This window comes from Callithrix jacchus, chromosome 22 (assembly GCF_049354715.1).
Source record: "Callithrix jacchus isolate 240 chromosome 22, calJac240_pri, whole genome shotgun sequence".
Taxonomy (NCBI): domain Eukaryota; kingdom Metazoa; phylum Chordata; class Mammalia; order Primates; family Cebidae; genus Callithrix; species Callithrix jacchus.
Genome location: NC_133523.1, coordinates 41,946,422 through 41,963,084, shown reverse-complemented (window position 1 = coordinate 41,963,084; position 16,663 = coordinate 41,946,422). Strand labels below are relative to the sequence as shown.

General features: G+C 53.4%; 1 protein-coding gene across 8 annotated transcripts in view; it reads right to left on the bottom strand.

The window, feature by feature from the left end:
• Window positions 1–16,663, bottom strand: part of LIG1 (DNA ligase 1) — a 53,957-nt gene that overhangs the window by 11,230 nt on the left and 26,064 nt on the right. For all 8 annotated transcript variants that reach the window (XM_035287263.3, XM_035287268.3, XM_035287262.3 and 5 more), the window contains exons 9-19: window positions 16,455–16,530; window positions 12,914–12,994; window positions 12,580–12,636; window positions 9,455–9,627; window positions 6,516–6,682; window positions 6,003–6,079; window positions 5,025–5,116; window positions 4,680–4,779; window positions 2,568–2,653; window positions 1,582–1,697; window positions 55–150 (exon numbers count right to left, since the gene is read on the bottom strand). In XM_035287263.3, coding sequence (XP_035143154.3) covers window positions 55–150; window positions 1,582–1,697; window positions 2,568–2,653; window positions 4,680–4,779; window positions 5,025–5,116; window positions 6,003–6,079; window positions 6,516–6,682; window positions 9,455–9,627; window positions 12,580–12,636; window positions 12,914–12,994; window positions 16,455–16,530 — 1,121 coding nt within the window. The remainder of the gene's footprint in view (window positions 1–54; window positions 151–1,581; window positions 1,698–2,567; window positions 2,654–4,679; window positions 4,780–5,024; window positions 5,117–6,002; window positions 6,080–6,515; window positions 6,683–9,454; window positions 9,628–12,579; window positions 12,637–12,913; window positions 12,995–16,454; window positions 16,531–16,663) is intronic.

Below are 16,663 nucleotides of genomic sequence, written 5' to 3'. Positions count from 1 at the left end.
GTGCACCTGGAAGCACGGCACTCAGCAGAGTGAAAGAGCGTGGCAGACACCCACCCTGGGGATGCGGCTGATGATGTCCGGGTACTTCCCAGTGTTGTCTTCCTGATTCCTGCTGAAGATCTTCACCTCCCCGCTTTCCAGAGCGTGGATCTGTCACAGTAGGGGAAGGGAGGGGAAATCAGCCTTCAGGCCCATGTGGCCTCGCCTTTCTCGTCTGACACCATCTTTATTGGTAGAAGGCTCTGGAAGCTCTGGAGGAAGAACTGGTACAGACTTGAGCGAATCATCTCCTCAGTTCCAACAGCCCTTACCATCATTTTCTTTGTCATCTCCAATGTAAGTACGTGCACCTGGCTACCTGTGGGTGCTGATTCCTTTAAATGTTGTTATGCTGTAAATCTCATTCTGATTTTTTTTTTTTGAGGCAGAGTCTTACCCAGGCTGGACTGCAGTGGTGCACTCTCTGCTCACTGCAACCTCCACCTCCCAGGTTCAAGAGATTCTCCCAGTACCATGCCTGGCTAATTTTTGTATTTTTAAGAGAGATGGGGTTTCACCATGTTGGCCAGGCTGGTCTCGAACTCCTGACCCCAGGTGATCCGCCCACCTTGGCCTCCCAGAGTGCTGGGATTACAGGTGTGAGCCACTGTACCTGGCCTCTACTGTCTTTATTTTTAGACAGCCTGGTCATAGCCATTCAGCAGGGCTGCATATATGGCATCTTACATGTATGTTATTTCAAGATACAGCTGTCAAGAAATCACTGTCATTATCATAAATCATCTCTCTTTTCTCAACACAATTTTGACTATGATCCTGCGTCTACTGGATCCACTTTTTTTTTTTTTGAGACAGAGTCTCACTCTATCGCTGAGGCTGGAGTACAGTGGCATGATCTCAGCTCACTGAAACCTCTGCCTCGCAGCTTCAAGCAATTCTCCTGCCTCAACCTCCCGAGTAACTGGGATTACAGGTACATACCACTACACCTGGCTACTTTTTGTATTTTTAGTAGAGATGGGGGTTTCACTATGTTGGCCAGGCTGGTCTTGAACTCCTGACCTTATGATCCGTCTGCCTTGGGGATTCACTTCCTGTAACTGCCTCCAGCCCTGTGGCATCCACCCACTTTGCTCGCTTACCTATCCCCAAGTGAGAAGCCCCACACCTGCCAGGACAGAAGACACACACACATTCCTACAGACCCCAGGATCAAGGACGCCCAAGGCCCTGGATCACAGGACACACATGCACGTCACAGCATGGAGGGGTCATGGAGGCCCCTCCCAGAACAGCTGTTAAAATGAACACCACCAGCAACGTCAGCAGAGTCAATGTTCCCTGAGCTCTCACTATCACAGGTCAGGACTCTGGATGACTGTAGCTTTGGATAAGCTGGTGAGGAAGTGAAGACCATACCCACTGCATGGAGGTGGACACTGAGCCCAGAGAGACGTGGCAGGGCAGCTGGGCAGTATGTGGCGCAGGCCGGCTTGGAGCTCAGGTCTCACCGAGCCCACGTGGGCCCCTGCTCTTTGACATGTTCCTGTCTGTGGAAGGGATGTGCCCCACCATCCATACCTGTGCCCTCTGCCCGTCATATTTGTACTCGCAGGTGAAAGCTGCCTCCTCAAAGCGCTTCAGGACCTCACTGACACCCCGCGTGGGATGGGCCAACATTGGTTTCAGGGGAATCCCTGGGACAGGAGGAGAGAGTGGGTTAGAGTAGAGGGAAGGCAATAGATTAGAGGGGAACGTGGCAAGGAGGCTGCTAATGGGCCCCAGGACCCATTCTCCTTTCTTGCTATTCAGTAATGAAGGCTCCCACGTTTGAGAAGGGGAACCTAGTCTCCCACTTGGGACTACAGCCCCCAGCCTTCCTTGCGGCTGGCGAAGGCCATGTGACTGGAACCCACACAGCACATGCAATGTCTGGCTCACATCCTTGCAAGGAATCTGGTTGCCTGCCCTCCCTCCTCTGCATCCCTCCTCCCACAATTAGAACAGGGAAGTGAGACACATTAGATGACAGACATCGGGGTGACAACCTCTGGAAGGCAGAGGGACAAGACACAAGAACCTGGCTCCCTGGGTCACAGCTGCATACCTATACCTTCCCCGGCCATCTCCCTTGCTCTGGACATTTGTGTGTGTGAGAGAAATTCTATCTGGCCTGACCCGCTGCCTTCTGGCCTATTTTTATTTACTTATTTATTGTCTCACTCTGTCACCCAGCTGGAGTGCAGTGGCATGATGACGGCCCACTGCAGCCTTGAACTCCTGGGCTGAAACGATCCTCCCACCTCAGCCTCCCAAGTAGCTGGGATTACAGGCACAAGCCACCATGCCCGGCTCTGGTGTATGTTTATCACAGCAGTGTCACCTACACTCTATCTACTCCAGAAGGGGTAATTCCAAGGAGAAAAGCAATGGGTTTCAGCACCAGGGAAGAGTGTTTGGTTTTGGTGGGGGAGTTTTGAGATGGGTGCCTATGATGGGCACCCTCATGCTGACTCAGGATGGGGTGGGGCTGCTGTCAGCCTCGTGCGCACCCGTGGGGCTGGTACCTGGGCTTAGCTTGCAGTGCTCCGGCAGACGTTCCAGGCCATGCTCCAGCAGCACGGGGACAATTCGGTCCAGGTCAGGCACCTCACTAGGGTGGGGGGAGAAACAAGATAGAGAAGTCTTGCTTTTTTTTTTTTTTTTTCTTTTTTGAGACACAGTCTTGCTCTGTTGCACACGCTGAAGTGCAGTGGTACAATCTCGGCTCACGGCAACCTCTGCCTCCAAGGTTCAAGCAATTCTCCATTCTCCTGCCTCAGCCTCCCAAGTAGCTGGGACTATGGGCATGTACCACTACACCCAGCTAATTTTTTGCATTTTTAGGAGAGACGGGGTTTCCCTGTGTTAGCCAGGATGGTCTCAGTCTCCTGACCTCCTGATCCGCCTGCCTTGGCTTCCCAAAGTACTGGGATTACAGGGGTGAGCCACTGCACCCAGCCATGGGGAAGCCTTTCTAGAGTCATGCAGTTTGGAAAAACAGCTCAGCCTGCTCCCAGAAGCCTGGGCTTCTGAATGCCTGTGTCCACCTCAGTCACCATCTGAAACTCCTCCTGCCACCCTGTCTCTGAGCTCTCCCTCAGTGTCACTATCTGTTACTTTGTCTCCTTTAGTCTGGGCCTGCCACTGTCCCCTATCTGTCACCAGGAGACCAGCGATTCTCTACTCCGGCTACACATGATACCACTCAAGCATATCGTTTTTCTAAAAAAGGGTTTTGACCAGGCACAGTGGCTCACGCCTGTAATCCCAGCCCTTTGGGAGGCTGAGGCAGGTGCATCACTTGAGCCCAGTAGTTTAAGACCAGCCTGGCCAACATGGTGAATCCCCATCTTTACCAAAAATATAAAAGCTAGCCCGGGGGTGGTGGTGGGTGCTTGTAGTCCCAGCTACTCAGGAGGTTGAGGCAGGAGAATCACTTGAACCCTGGAGGCAGAAGCTGCAGTGAGATGAGATTGTGCCACTGCACTCCAGCCTGGGTGTCAGAGTGAGACTCCATCTCAAAAAAATAAAAAATAAAAATAAGTAAAGGCTTTCAAGGCCAGGCTCTACCTACAAATATTTCGATGTACTGGTGTGGGGTGGGCCTGAGGTCAGCAGCTGGTAGAGCCCCACGTGCAAAAGCAGAGTTGAGCTCTCGACCTGAGCCTGGGAGCTTGGCTCTTGCCGCTGGGAAAGGCCACGTGACTGGAACCCACACAGCACGTGCAACGTCTGGCTCACCTCTGCTGTCTGTTCTGCACCCAGCACAGCCCTGGCCCACAGCAGGTGCTCTGAGGGCATCTGTGCAACTGCCCATTGGCCCTCCTGCCTCTGACACCATCCCTGGGACAGTCATGATCTTGCAGTCACCAGCCCTGGGGTCAGCTGATGGCCTAGGTCCCTCTACTTGGCTCTCTGGAGCCCTCGTGACTACTCTGCAGCTCTCTCCATGACTGTCAAGACCCCTCAGCATGTGTCAATCACCTCCTTCTCTCTGGGTCCCTTAAGGCCTTTCTGCATGCACAGCCCTGTCTGGAACTCCAAAACCTCAGGGTGCCTGCTGCCCTCCCTCGCTGTCAGTGTCTTTCTTTTCTTTTCTTTTCTTTTCTTTGAGACAGTCTCACTCTGTTTCCCAGGCTGGAGTACAGTGGCGTGATCTCAGCTCACTGCAGCCTCCGTCTTCTGGGTTCAAGTGATTCTCGTGCCTCAGCCCCCCAAGTAGCTGGGATTATTGGCGCATGCCACCAAGCCCAGCTAATTTTTCTATTTTTAGTAGAGACAGGTTTCACCATGTTGGCCAGTATGGAACTCCTGACCTCAAGTGCTCTGCCCAGCTTGGGCTCCCAAGTGCTGGGATTACAGGTGTGAGCCACTGTGCCTGGCTGCTGTCGGCATCTTTCTACACCTCCCCCTGGGGTCGCTGACCCTTCACTGCTTGCCACCTTCTGATCTCTGTCACTGTCCTTGTGCCAAGCACCAATCTTGTCTAGATCACTACCTCTGCTCTCAGTCACCCCAAGATGGGCACTAGTGATGCCTGTCCATCACTTCACTGGCTCCAGTGCTCCTCTGGCTCTCCCCATTCCTGGCACTTTACCCATAGGCCCTGGCAACTCTGCCCACGGCCCAGCTCTCACCAGAACGTCTGCTTCAGGATCATGCCTTGCTCCTCCAGCCACGTCTTTCGGGCCTCTGCTGTCTTGCCCTTTCCAGCATCCACCACGGCCGGTGGGAATTCTAAGAAAAGGCCCACAGAGGCTTTGGAAGGCGCCCATACCCTTGGCTACCCCAGAATGCAGTGGGTGGTTTGCTGTATGGCAAGGAATGCAGATGCTGCAGCCCAGGACACTCTGCCCAGGGGAGAGGAGCCTGGAATAACAGGGCCCTGCTGGGGAAGGGGTGGGGCATGGGCCTCTGAAGAGGAGCAGGGAAGCCCAGGTTAATTCTGGCGAGGGACTCAGAGACGGGCCAGGGGAGCTCACCTTGGCCTGGGGGTGTGAGGCTCATGGCCTGGGAGAGGGCGGCCAGCACCGACTGCTCTGCTAGCCCGAGGCGCAGCCGTCCGCTCAGGGACCTGTTGGGGAGAGCAGGCCAGGGAAGGAGGCTTGTCTGCAACTCCCCAATCTTGCCTCCCCCCTCCTCTGGTCCTCCCCCTTGATGCGTGTAGACCCTCTCCTCAAAAACCAGAAGAATCTTCAGAGCCTGGAAGGGACCCCAGACATCACACAGCCCCATGTGACAGATGAGGAAACAGGCCAGCCGGTAATGACCCTGCCCACTAGCGTGGACTGGGAAGGGGCACAAGTAGGTGAAATGCCAGTGTCTCCACTCTCATCTCAGCTGCCCTGAGTGGCTGGTGAGGCTTGAGGAGGGTGAGTCAGGGACAGAACTGAGCCTGGCACCCATCCTGGTCGGTGTGGTCAGGACCCCAGCACGGTCCTTGCTTTGGTCCAGTGGCAGGAGGCAAATGGCTTAGGTAGCCTCCCCGTGTCTCCCCTTCCCCTTCTATAAACTGGAGGTGAGGGTAACAAGACCAATCTCACAGAGTTGCTGGGAGGAACTGATGAGGTAAGGCATGTGGTGCAGGGCAGGGCACCCGGGAAATGCTCCATGATGTGAGCCCTCAATGGATCTGCTCTCACTGCCATGGCAAACAAACCCTGGCTTCCTGCTGCAGGGCGAGCGCCCAGGACGAGGCAGACCTCACTAATCAATCACAGCACGCTTCACACACAGGGGCCCAGGGTCCTTCTCTGGACAACACTACCAAGGGACAGAAGCTAGCCTGTGAAAGGAAATGGTGTCCCTTCCCAGTCTTCAGGGGCTGGGCCCCCTGCTCACGCTTTTCTCATCCAAGGGTGGTGAGGGCATTTGTGATGGATTCCGGCTGCCAGCCCCTCCCTCCTTTTACCTCCAGGCCTGCGGTGCCCCTCCGAAGCCTCACAGGCCCACACACTCACCTGGCAATGTACCGGGCTTCTGAGTGGCGGCAGGCAACAAAGAGGGCTTTGATGATGTCTATCTTCTTGGCTGTGGACTGGAGAGACGAGAGAGGAGCCGTCAGTGCCTGGTGAAGGCAGGACCACACCTCCACCCCACCAGCTGCACTGTTGCCCCGCATTTTGAAATACCTGCTCTCCTTCCCTTACCCCATCCCCATATCCCAGAGCCCACAGCCACGCGCTCTTAGGGCATTAAGAATGAGCTGGCTCTCCTCCTTGCATCCCTCTCCCTTTATCCAGGAAGTATTTATTGAGTCCTGTCATGGTGCAGGAATGGGATTAGGTGTTAAGACTCTGGAGAGAAGACTCCCCCAGACTTGGGCGCAGGAGGAGGAAAGGAAGCTGTGCGCCTTACGAGCAGGACTGAAGCCACCCAGCCCAGATAGTCTACCCAGAAGCATTCCTGACACAGGCAGGGCCTTAGGTCCCTGAGATGTCTGGGATCCGGGGTGAGCAGCCTGCCCCACTCACAGCACTGCCAGTGAGCCTGGCGATGTCTTGGAACTTGGTGAAGACCCCGGAGGCAGTGAGCGGAGGAGGTGGCAGCATGAGCCTCTGGGTGCTGCGGCTGTTCTCGGCCACCAGCCCCACGTCACCCTTCTCGGCTGCCTCAGCCCGGACAGACTCCAGCTGCCGACCTGCAGGGATAGTGCGGGGGAGGGGGTGGTATTGAGGGTGACATGACAGTTATGGCTGTGTCTCCCTTCTCTGGCGTCCTGGATGAATATTCTCCAGCTGTGTGTGCTTGTGGCGAGTCCCGGCACCGCCCTGTGTCTAACGCTCACCCACGTGGTAGAAATGGCTTGGTGAACGTGCCCCCTACTATGCTGGCTGCAGGAAGCCAGCAGATGTGCACACAGAGCCAGGAAAGCGGTGGATGAACAAACACGTCCACGTTCAGGGGAGACATCTGGGCTGGTTTCACCAGGGCGCAGATGGGATTTAAAGCCACAGGTGGGACAAGATCACTAGGGAGGTGAGTGTGGACAGAGCAGAGAAGGCCAAGGGACCCTTTCCTCTGGTTGGTCATTAACATCTCTGGCAGTGACCAATTACCCTTTAGCTTGTTGTTGGGATTCACTCAGAGTGGCTGGCAAAATAATAGGGAAATATTAGGGAGAGTCAGAAGATTATGGTCTCAAATCTTTTGGAAGGCTGAAAGGTTTGATGAAACAGGCTGAAGGCAGCCAGTTCATGATGTTAGATTTTAAGTCATAGTGTAAGATTAAGGACAATAAAAGCTTCCCCAGTGAAGTCTGTTAACCCACATCCCTTTGTCTCTACTCTGATTTATTTGCTCATGTAAACTTTGTGCTGGATGGCCCTCTCGGGGGGGAGGCAAAAGGGGAATTACGAGTTAATGGGGTTTACTCTGGGCCCCGAACCACAACCTTTTACTAACCATGTTAATTATCCACAAGCACGTTGACTTAGAACCTCTGTTATTAAATCTACACTGAATAAATGTGAGGAGTGGCAGCGAGTGGTGGTCGGTTAGCTGCAGTCACCCACTGAAAGCAGCTGGCAACCATCCCTAGCCCACTCAGCTTCACTGTGTGAGTGCACTCATTCATCCGTCACTGAGTCAGGGTCTGCAGGACAGACCTCCGAAGGTGGTGATCCACTTCTCATCTTGTTTTGGAGCCACCAGCTTACACATGTGGAATGTGCTCTGGCCCAACGTACTGTCCAGAGCTGGGTCCTGTGGGTGCTCAGGTGTAAAAGCTGGGGAGGTGGAGCCTCAAGTCACGGTGACACCTGTGACAGGCAGCTCTCAACTATCAGAACCAACACACTCTTGTTACTACAGATATTGTATGTCACCTCTTTTCTGTTCTGAAATGAAATGCAGAGATAACATAACCTGCCTACACGTATCGAGACAACGCCATAACCCTAACAGAAAAGAAGGAAAGGGAAAGCAATCTGAAATGAGCAAGCGCGAGTTTCAGTGCACAGATGCTTGGCTGCGGCACAGAGGACTCAAGAGGATGCATGAACCGGCCAGGCCTCGCGCCTGAAGTGAAACTGCCACAAATGGGAGAGCCGACGGTGTGAGCGTTCACCGATGTGACGTATTGACTCACAAGTCAAGGGGGACAGGATTCTCCCAAGTGGCCAACAACTCACAACAAACCCAGCACTTGGGCAGCCACAAGGCGGCATGGAGAGGAGCGTGAACGTGAACATGCCAAGAAGGGAGGGAGGAGAGAGCAGAGGAGGCCATGGCCACCACGAGCAGGAAGGCCAGCATCAGCAACTTCTTTTGTGGAAAAAAACAGATACTTCTGTGTCTGACCCAATATGGTTGGGCTTTTCTGTTACCTGCAGCTCAGAGTATGCTTAACAGACCCGTGTGTGCTGGGTTTCATATGACATCAGTGCTCCAAAAACCTGATCCTGAGTCCAACTTTTCAGTCCCTCTGTCTTCTTATAAAAGGCTGACACCCCTGCCTTCCCTAAATGTTGGTGATCCTCATGACCCTAAGCCAGCTCCTGTACTCTCAGTACCTCCTCTCCCCAGGCAGATGAGAACTCACCAGTGTGTCGTCACCCCTCCTTTGCTGACCACTCCCAAACCCTGGGCTCTGAGCCAGCCTGGTGAGCCTCAGACCCGTGTTTCCAAACTTCCTGGATGACCCCGGGGGGCCCTCAGATACAGGCTGCTCACACCTACCCCACCCTGGGGTGATGAACACCCCTGCAGGTGCCTGCTCCTCACCAGGGTCCCAAGCTGCTGATGGCTTTACCATTCATCCAGTCACCCATGGAGATCCTAGAGGCATACCTCCTGCCTCCTCACCCTGACCCCACTGTCTGCCAGTCTCTCCTGTGCTCCCTCTCTCTCCACTCCTGCCCTCTCCTCTGTTCTCTATAGCCTGGGTCCAGCTTCTCTTTCCCCTGGACACTGCCCGTTGCCTGCTCACAATCCTTCCATGGCTTCCCAGTGTCCTCATAAGCATGGAGCACTCTAGGCCTTTGGCAGGCAGGCCATCCACATCACCAGCCTTTCCACCCAGTACTGGCGGCTGGGCCCCTGCAGGCCACTGCCCTCCACACCATGTTCTTCCCTCCCACTCCTTCTAACCCGTCCAAAGTCCTTTCAGACCTCTGCTACCTCCCTAAACCCCAACTCTCAATCTCAGCCCTGAAATCCTGCTCTCTGCCTCCAGCAACTTTCCCCAGTCCTCCCCTTCCCTGCGCCACACGGCCCCCATCCCAACACAAGCTGGGTCCTCCCTGTTGTGTTCTCTCCCACACCCCTGCCAACCTGTCCCCATCAGGTCTCCTCCCTTTCAGCCTCCTCCTCATTCCATCTTCAGAGCCTCTCTCCACTGTCTTTCTGGGCCACCTGGCCTCTCCACTTTCTCTGGCTGAGCTCCCATCCCTCTGGTCCCCAGCCCCCTTACCTGTGGCCTGTGCCACTGCCTTGAGAAGTACGCCATCACCCACGCCAAGCTCCAGGCCCTGCTGGGGTGGCCCAAGCTGGTTGAGGCTGAGGTAGAGGACAGGGAGGAGGTCCGGGGGCGACAGGGCCACCACGGAGCGCAGCAAGTTGCTCAGCGTCTCCACCATCCGCAGCCTGAAAGAGGGGACAGGGGTGTGACCACCTGGTTCTTCAAGGTCAAAGTGTGGTGTAGGGGTGAGGTAGGCTTACGGGGACAGACACTAGAAAGAGGAGGAAAGGGCTGGGGAACACTCCCGAGCTCTGAGGCCTGAAGCCATGAGGACAATCACAGATTGCTGGTAGTGAGATCAGCCTCTGCAAAATCGTAACTGAGGAAGTGATGACACTAAAAGAAACCATACCTAACCGACTCCATCTTGCTTCTAACCTTTAAGCTGTCCTTGTTCGGTCCTGGGCGTGGTCAGAACTAACTTTGGAAAGAAATTCAGTTCATGGTTTAACTCTGAAATGAAGTTGGTAATAGCCCTTTTCAGAAAAGACCCTTTTTTGCCTAGGGACCTGCCTTGGCAGGACTGACAAATTAGCTACAAGATTAGAAATGTAGGTTTAGGGGTCATGCAGCCTCTGGCTCCAAGAGTCTGAACCCCCCCAGATTGCTCCTGGGGATAACATCACTACTGTAAAACCTAAGATCAGTGCCTGAGATATTCTGCAGACCCTATACTTAGTCTGACACCACCCAAATGGGTAATCTGGCCCAACGAGTTCTGCCATCCACCCAGGAACAGAAAACAGCAAGAAAACCTCACTTTGACCCCCTGTGAGTCCATCTCCAACCTGACCAATCAGTACTCCCCACTTCCCAAGCCCCTACCTGCCAAATTTTCTTTAAAAACTCTGATCCCTGAGTGTTCAGTGGACTGATTTGAGTAATAATCAAACTCCAGTCTCCTGCACAGCCGGCTCTGCATGAATTACCCTCTATCGCAATTCCCCTGTCTTGATAAATTGGCTCTGTCTAAGCAGCGGGCAAGGTGAACCCACTGGGTGGTTACAGTGGGAGGGTAACTTGGCATGATGGTGACAATAATGAAGACGGTGATGATCATCTTAGGGAAATGACAGCTAATGCTACGGAGCATTTTCTAAATTCAGGAGCTGGCTTTAAGCACTTTGCACCTTTTTTTTCTTTGAGACAGTCTCACTGTCTTGCCCAAGCTGGAGTGCAGTGGCATGACCTCAGCTCAATGCAACCTCCACCTCATGAGTTCAGGCGTTTCTCCTCCTGAGTACCTGGGACTACAGGCACACTCCACGATGCCCCCCTAATTTTCTTGTGTCTTTATAGTAGAGATAAGGTTTCATCATGTTGGTCAGGCTGGTCTCAAACTCCTGACCTCAAATGATCTGCCTGCCTTGGGGTCCCAAAGTGCTGGGATTGTAGGCGTGAGCCAACGCGCCTGGCCACTTTGCATGTTTTAACTCATGGAATCTTCGTAGCTCCCCTCTGAGGTAGGTACTATTATTTCCATTTTACAGATGAAGAAACGGAGGCACAGAGTCCCTGGCTTGCCCAAGGTCACAGAGCTAGTAACTATCAAGCTGAGCTGTAAACCACCCGTGTGCCCAAGGACTGGGTTCCCAGCCACTAAGCTGTGCTGCCTCTAAAAATAAAACTGTGTTTCTGTCTAAAACACCAAAGCTGGAAAGAATGGGTTTGTTACTGGCAGTCTTAGGGCGCCTCATTAAAAAGAGAAGCTGTAAGTTTTGCTTACAGAAGTCTCATTACCAAGGTTTTTAAGGTGCAGAGGAGAAATATAAAAACCAACATGATGGAAATACCACAGTAATAATCGTTGTAGGCAAGAGCGACCATTGGATGCTGCAGGGGGTGGAACAGCCTCCCCCAAAATTCACATCAACTCAGAGCCTCACAACATGACCTGATTTAAAATACAGTCTTTTCAGATGTAACTGTGGAGTAACATGAGATCATAGTGAATTAAGTTAGGCAGTGAATCCAAAGAGCATCCTTACAAAATAAAGAAGAGGCCTAGGCGCTGTGGCTCATGCCAGTAATCCCAGCACTTTGGGATACCAAAGTGTGCAGATCACTTGACGTAGGGAGATCAAGAACAGCCTGGCCAATGTGAAATCCTGTCTCTACTAAAAATACAAGATTAGGCAGGCATGGTGGCACACCTGTAATCCCAGCTACTTGAGAGGGTGGGGCAGAATTGCTTGAACCCGTGAGGCGGAGGGTACAGTGAGCTGAGATCATACCATTGCACTCCAGCCTGGGAAACAAGAGCGAAACTCTGGCTGGGTGTGGTGGCTCAAGCCTATAATCCCAGTACTTTGGGAAGCCAAGGCGGGTGGATCACAAGGTCAGGAGATCGAGACCATCCTGGCCAACATGGTGAAACCGTGTCTCTACTAAAATACAAAACATTAGCCAGGTGTGGTGGCATGTGTCTGTAGTCCCAGCTACTCAGGAGGCTGAAGCAAGGGAATTGCTTGAACCCAGGAGGCAGAGATTGCAGTGAGCCAAGATCACACCACTGCACTCCAGCCTGGTGACAGAGCAAGACTCCGTCTCAAAACAAACAAAAAAAGAAGGGGGCTGGGCAGGGACCAGTGATGCTAACATGCTGCTAAGAAGGACCAGGGTGGGGCAGGGCCATGCGCTGGCCATCACTGGGGTGTAGGGCTCTGCAAGGAACCTCTGTGCGTGAGAAGAGGGTCCTCGCTGTAACTGAGACCTGACCTTCTTTCGTGAATATGGATACATGTAAGCAAGACCGAAGTCATTTTCGATGACTCAGGGTGGACTAGAAGTAATCTTGGACTTCGCAGTGGTGCCAGCCACCCCGAGGTGGAGCCTGTCTCCCTACCCCGCACATCTGGGCTTGCCCTTGTGTCTTGCTCTGACCACGAGAATGAGGTAGAAAGTCAAGAGGACCTGCAGCCACTTTTGTGATCATGTCTGACCTCCACGATCAAGTGCCTGAGTGGGGTCAGAGGCCACGATGAAAGGATGTGGCAGAACAAGTCAGCATGGACTGCCATGCAGAGGACAGAGCCCAAAGCATCCCCGCCCCCACCTAGGCAGGCCTGATTAGTTACCGAGCAGACACCTCCTCGATCTTCTCAAATGTCCGGGCCACCGCCAGGTAAGGGACCCTAGGGAAGGAAAAGAGACGCAAGAGCTACAGTGGTGCTGGCTATGCCATACTGTCCTGTGCCCACTTCCTTATACCTCCCTGAGACAGCCCTGCCAATGCCCAAATGCAGGAGCTCACTGCCCAGGGCTATCTCTCTGTCCCTTTCAATGCTGCTGATTGTCGCCAAAACACAGGAGGGAGAGACTTGACCACTTCCTCAACCAAGCCTCTGCTTAAAGGGCCTCCGGCAGCAACAGGAACAGGACGGGGACAGTCTGAACAGGGAGAAACCTCACTTCTGGCCCGGTTTCCAGCAGGCGTCTTCCACGGGATGGTAGTTGTTCTTGGCAGGATTGTAACCGGATGGCTCCAGGGGTCTGTGGAGGCAAAAGGGAGATGAAATGGCACAGAGCCTTGGGTCAAAGCAAAGTCATTCCTTCAACTGCGATGGGCCAGGCTCTGCTCAAGTCACATGGTGCAGACTGAATGGAAACAAGGTTTGCTAGCCTGGAGCTCACATTCCAGCAGGAGAGTCAGAGGAAAGTGGGCAAAAAGCCCCCGCATGAACACATAATTAATTTTAGGTGTTAAAATGAGATGAGCGGTGCCACTTCACAGGGTGGTCAGGGAAGGCTGGAGATGTCTGGGCAGAATGAGGGGAGGTGCTGGCAGAGTGGGCAGCAGGGGAAGAGCACTCCTGGCAGTGCCAAGGCCCTGAGGTGCAGACACGCTTGACAAACAGAAAAGGGATCGCCTGGTTGGGGTGGGACAGATGGACACAGTCCCGGGTGTCACAAAATGCCAGGTGCTGTGCTAACGCCGCATCAATTAACAATCAGACCTGTGAGGAAGGAACCTTTTTGTTTGTTTGGACAAAGTCCCACTCAATTGCCCAGGCTGGAGTGCGGTGGCGTGATCTCAGCTCACTGCAACCTCCGCCTCCCTAGTTCACGTGATTCTCCTGCCTCAGCCTCCTGAGTAGCTGTGATTACAGGCATCCACTACCATGCCCAACTAATTTTTAATATTTTCAGTAAAGGCGAGGTTTCACCATGTTCACCGGGCTGGTTGTGAACTCCTGACCTCAAATGATCCACCTACCTCGGCCTCCCAAAATGCTAAGCATGAGCCACCACGCCTGGCTGGAAGGGACCTTTCTAACTTCCTTTTCCAGATAAGGAGAAACTGGGGCACAGAGTGGTTGAGTAACTCACCCATGGCCACACACCTGGTGAGCAGCACAGGTCTAGAGACTGCTCCCAACCTCTATATCTTTTTTTTGGAGACAAGGTCTCACTGTCACCCAGGCTAGAGTGCAGTGGAGTGGTGCTCACTGCAGCCTCAAACTTCTGGGCTCAAGCCATTCCTCCACCTCAGCTTCCCGAGTAGGCAGGACTATAGGTGCACGCAGCCATGCCTGGCTGATCTTTGTAGAGATGGGGTTTTGCTGTGTTGCCCACGCTGATCTCAAACTCCTGGGCTTAAGCAATCTTCCCACCTCGACTTCCCAAAGTGCTGGGATTACAGGCATGAGCCACTGTGTCCGGCCTCAAGGTTTATGTCTTAAGTGGCTCACACTGACCCTGTGCATCACCCCAGGCCAAACTCTGCATTCAGACTCATCTGGGTTCCAATCTGCTCTGCCCTAGCCAGCTGTGCCACTCAATTGAGGAAGCAGCTTCCTCTCTCTGAACCACAGCATCTCCATCCGCCTAGGGAGCTGAGGGCTCCCTATTATGATATGACAGGTTTGTCCTGAAGATTAAATAAAAAATGACAGTAAGGGTTCCCACTCCTGGGTGCATTTCTATGGGGAATATTTTCAGAAGAATGAGGACTCCCCAGCCCCAGGCCTATGTCTGTACCAAAATGGGGATAAGGGCTGGGGGAGAAAGAGACTCCCTCAGGTATTTTTCGGCTCTTCAGCTGATTCTGATGCTCACACAGGGCATGGATGGCCAAGACAGACAGCGCCACTGCAGGGCTGTGTGCGGCCTTTGCTGCGAACTTGGGTTCATACCAAAGCATTAAGAATTCACAGCCCTGGCCCTATGGGAAGAAGCTTATGTCTGGTTAGGGAGGCTCTTTACCATGTGATAAAACATAAAAGAAAGTCTGACTCAAATGCTGGGAACACGCACCTCCTCTCACACACGAAGGGAGAGCCACCAGGCTTCCCCATGCAGGTGCAATATGAGCTGAGGCCTGAGGGAAGCCTGCTGGGCAGAGTGGGTTGGGGACAGTGTTCCAGGATGGGAGCAAGCATGTTCAGAAGCAGGGAGGAGGCCAGATGTGGTGGCTCATGCCTGTAATCCCAGCACTTTGGGAGACTGAGGTGGGTGGATTGCCTGAGGTCGGGAGTTTGAGACCAGTCTGGCCAACATGGTGAAACTCCGTCACTACTAAAAATACAAAAATTATCCCAGTGTGGTGGTGGGTGCCTGTAATTCCAGCTAGTTAGGAGGCTGAGGCAGAAGAATCGCTTGAACCTGGCAAGTGGAGTTTGCAGTGAGCTGAGATCGCACCCACTGCACTCCAGCTTGGGCAACAGAGACTTTGTCTCAAAAAAAAAAAAAAAAAAAGGCAGCAGGGAGGAATGGCAGGACATGGTGTGCGGAGGGAGCACGAGGAGGCTATAGACGGCAGAAGGCTGCAATCTAAGGTGGATGGGCTCATGAGGGCTCTGGGGAGTCCAGCATGTTATCCTCCGTGCTGGGGAATCGCAGATGGGTTTTGAGCATGGCAGAGATGGGGTGTGACCTTATCACTTTACAGGATATCTATCCACCCACGCATCCAATTATCCATTCAACCCATCTTCAGTGCAGCCTCCTGTGTGCCCATCAGGTATCATGGGAATCAGCCCAGACATCTCTTCAAATAATTAACAAAATTACACTGAAGCAATTAATTACTTAACAACCTATTCAGTGTCCCACAGGCCCAGCACACTGTGAACACCACAAGGGCCAGGGTGGGGTGGGCAGCTCTCTATGGTTCATCCCCATGGGCCGCCAGGGGCTGGCACAGAAAAGGGCGTTCAGTGAATTTTAAGGCACAGTAGATGCACCTGCTGGCTTCCAGCAAGTACACTAAATCTGGTGAGTTCAGGCCAGGCATAGTGGCTCATGCCTGTAATCCCAGCACTTTGGGAGGCCAAGGCAGGCAGATAACCTGAGGCCAGGAGTTCGAGACCGGCCTGATCAACATGGTGAAACTATGTCTCTACTAAAATATAAAAATTAGCTGGCTGTGGTGGCATGCACCTGTAATCCCCGCTATTTGGGAGGCTAACGCAGGAGAATTGCTTGAACCGGGAGGTGGAGGTTGTGATGAGCTGATGCCCACTGCGGCCTGGGCAACAGAGTGAGACTCCATCGCAAAAAAAAAAAAATAAAAAATCTGCTCAGTTCAGAGCCAGAGGAACAGAGAGGTAGAAAGTGAGGCCAGAGAGGGAGGTGGGGGCCAGTGGCCGAATGGGCCTACATTTTCTCCTGAGGGCTCTAGGAAGCCCTAGAGGGTCAGCGTCAACTCTGGGTGTTGGAAAGATCCCCCAGGCTCTATGAAACGCTGGAGGCAGGGTCAGAGGGTGGCTGGGGCCACGGACAGCAAACTCCATTCCTGGACCATTTCTACAGGGCCTGGGAGCTGAGAATGGTTTTGCAACAGGGGCCAAATGTGCCCCGCAAAGCCTAAAATATTTTCTCTCTGGCTCTTTATAGAGAAGGTTCTCCAAGCCCGGCAAAAGGAGGAAATCTGAGCTGGGTGTGGGGCTGGGGAAATGCAGAGAAGGAAACACACCACAAGGACCCTTTCCAGACCCAGACACTGACTCACCCCTCAGCTCCCTCCTTTCCCAGAGCCCCCGGCTCCTCTTCTTTCACTTCTTTTTTGATTGCTGGCTTCCGGGGGGCTAGGAAGGAAGGTAGAAAACAGTGGGTCTCCTCTCCTTCTGACAGCCCCCACCTCCCATCCACTCTGCACCCAGCACCACCCCAGGCAGGGCTCGGGGAGATGGGTGACAGGCTGGTAGAGACGAGGCCAAC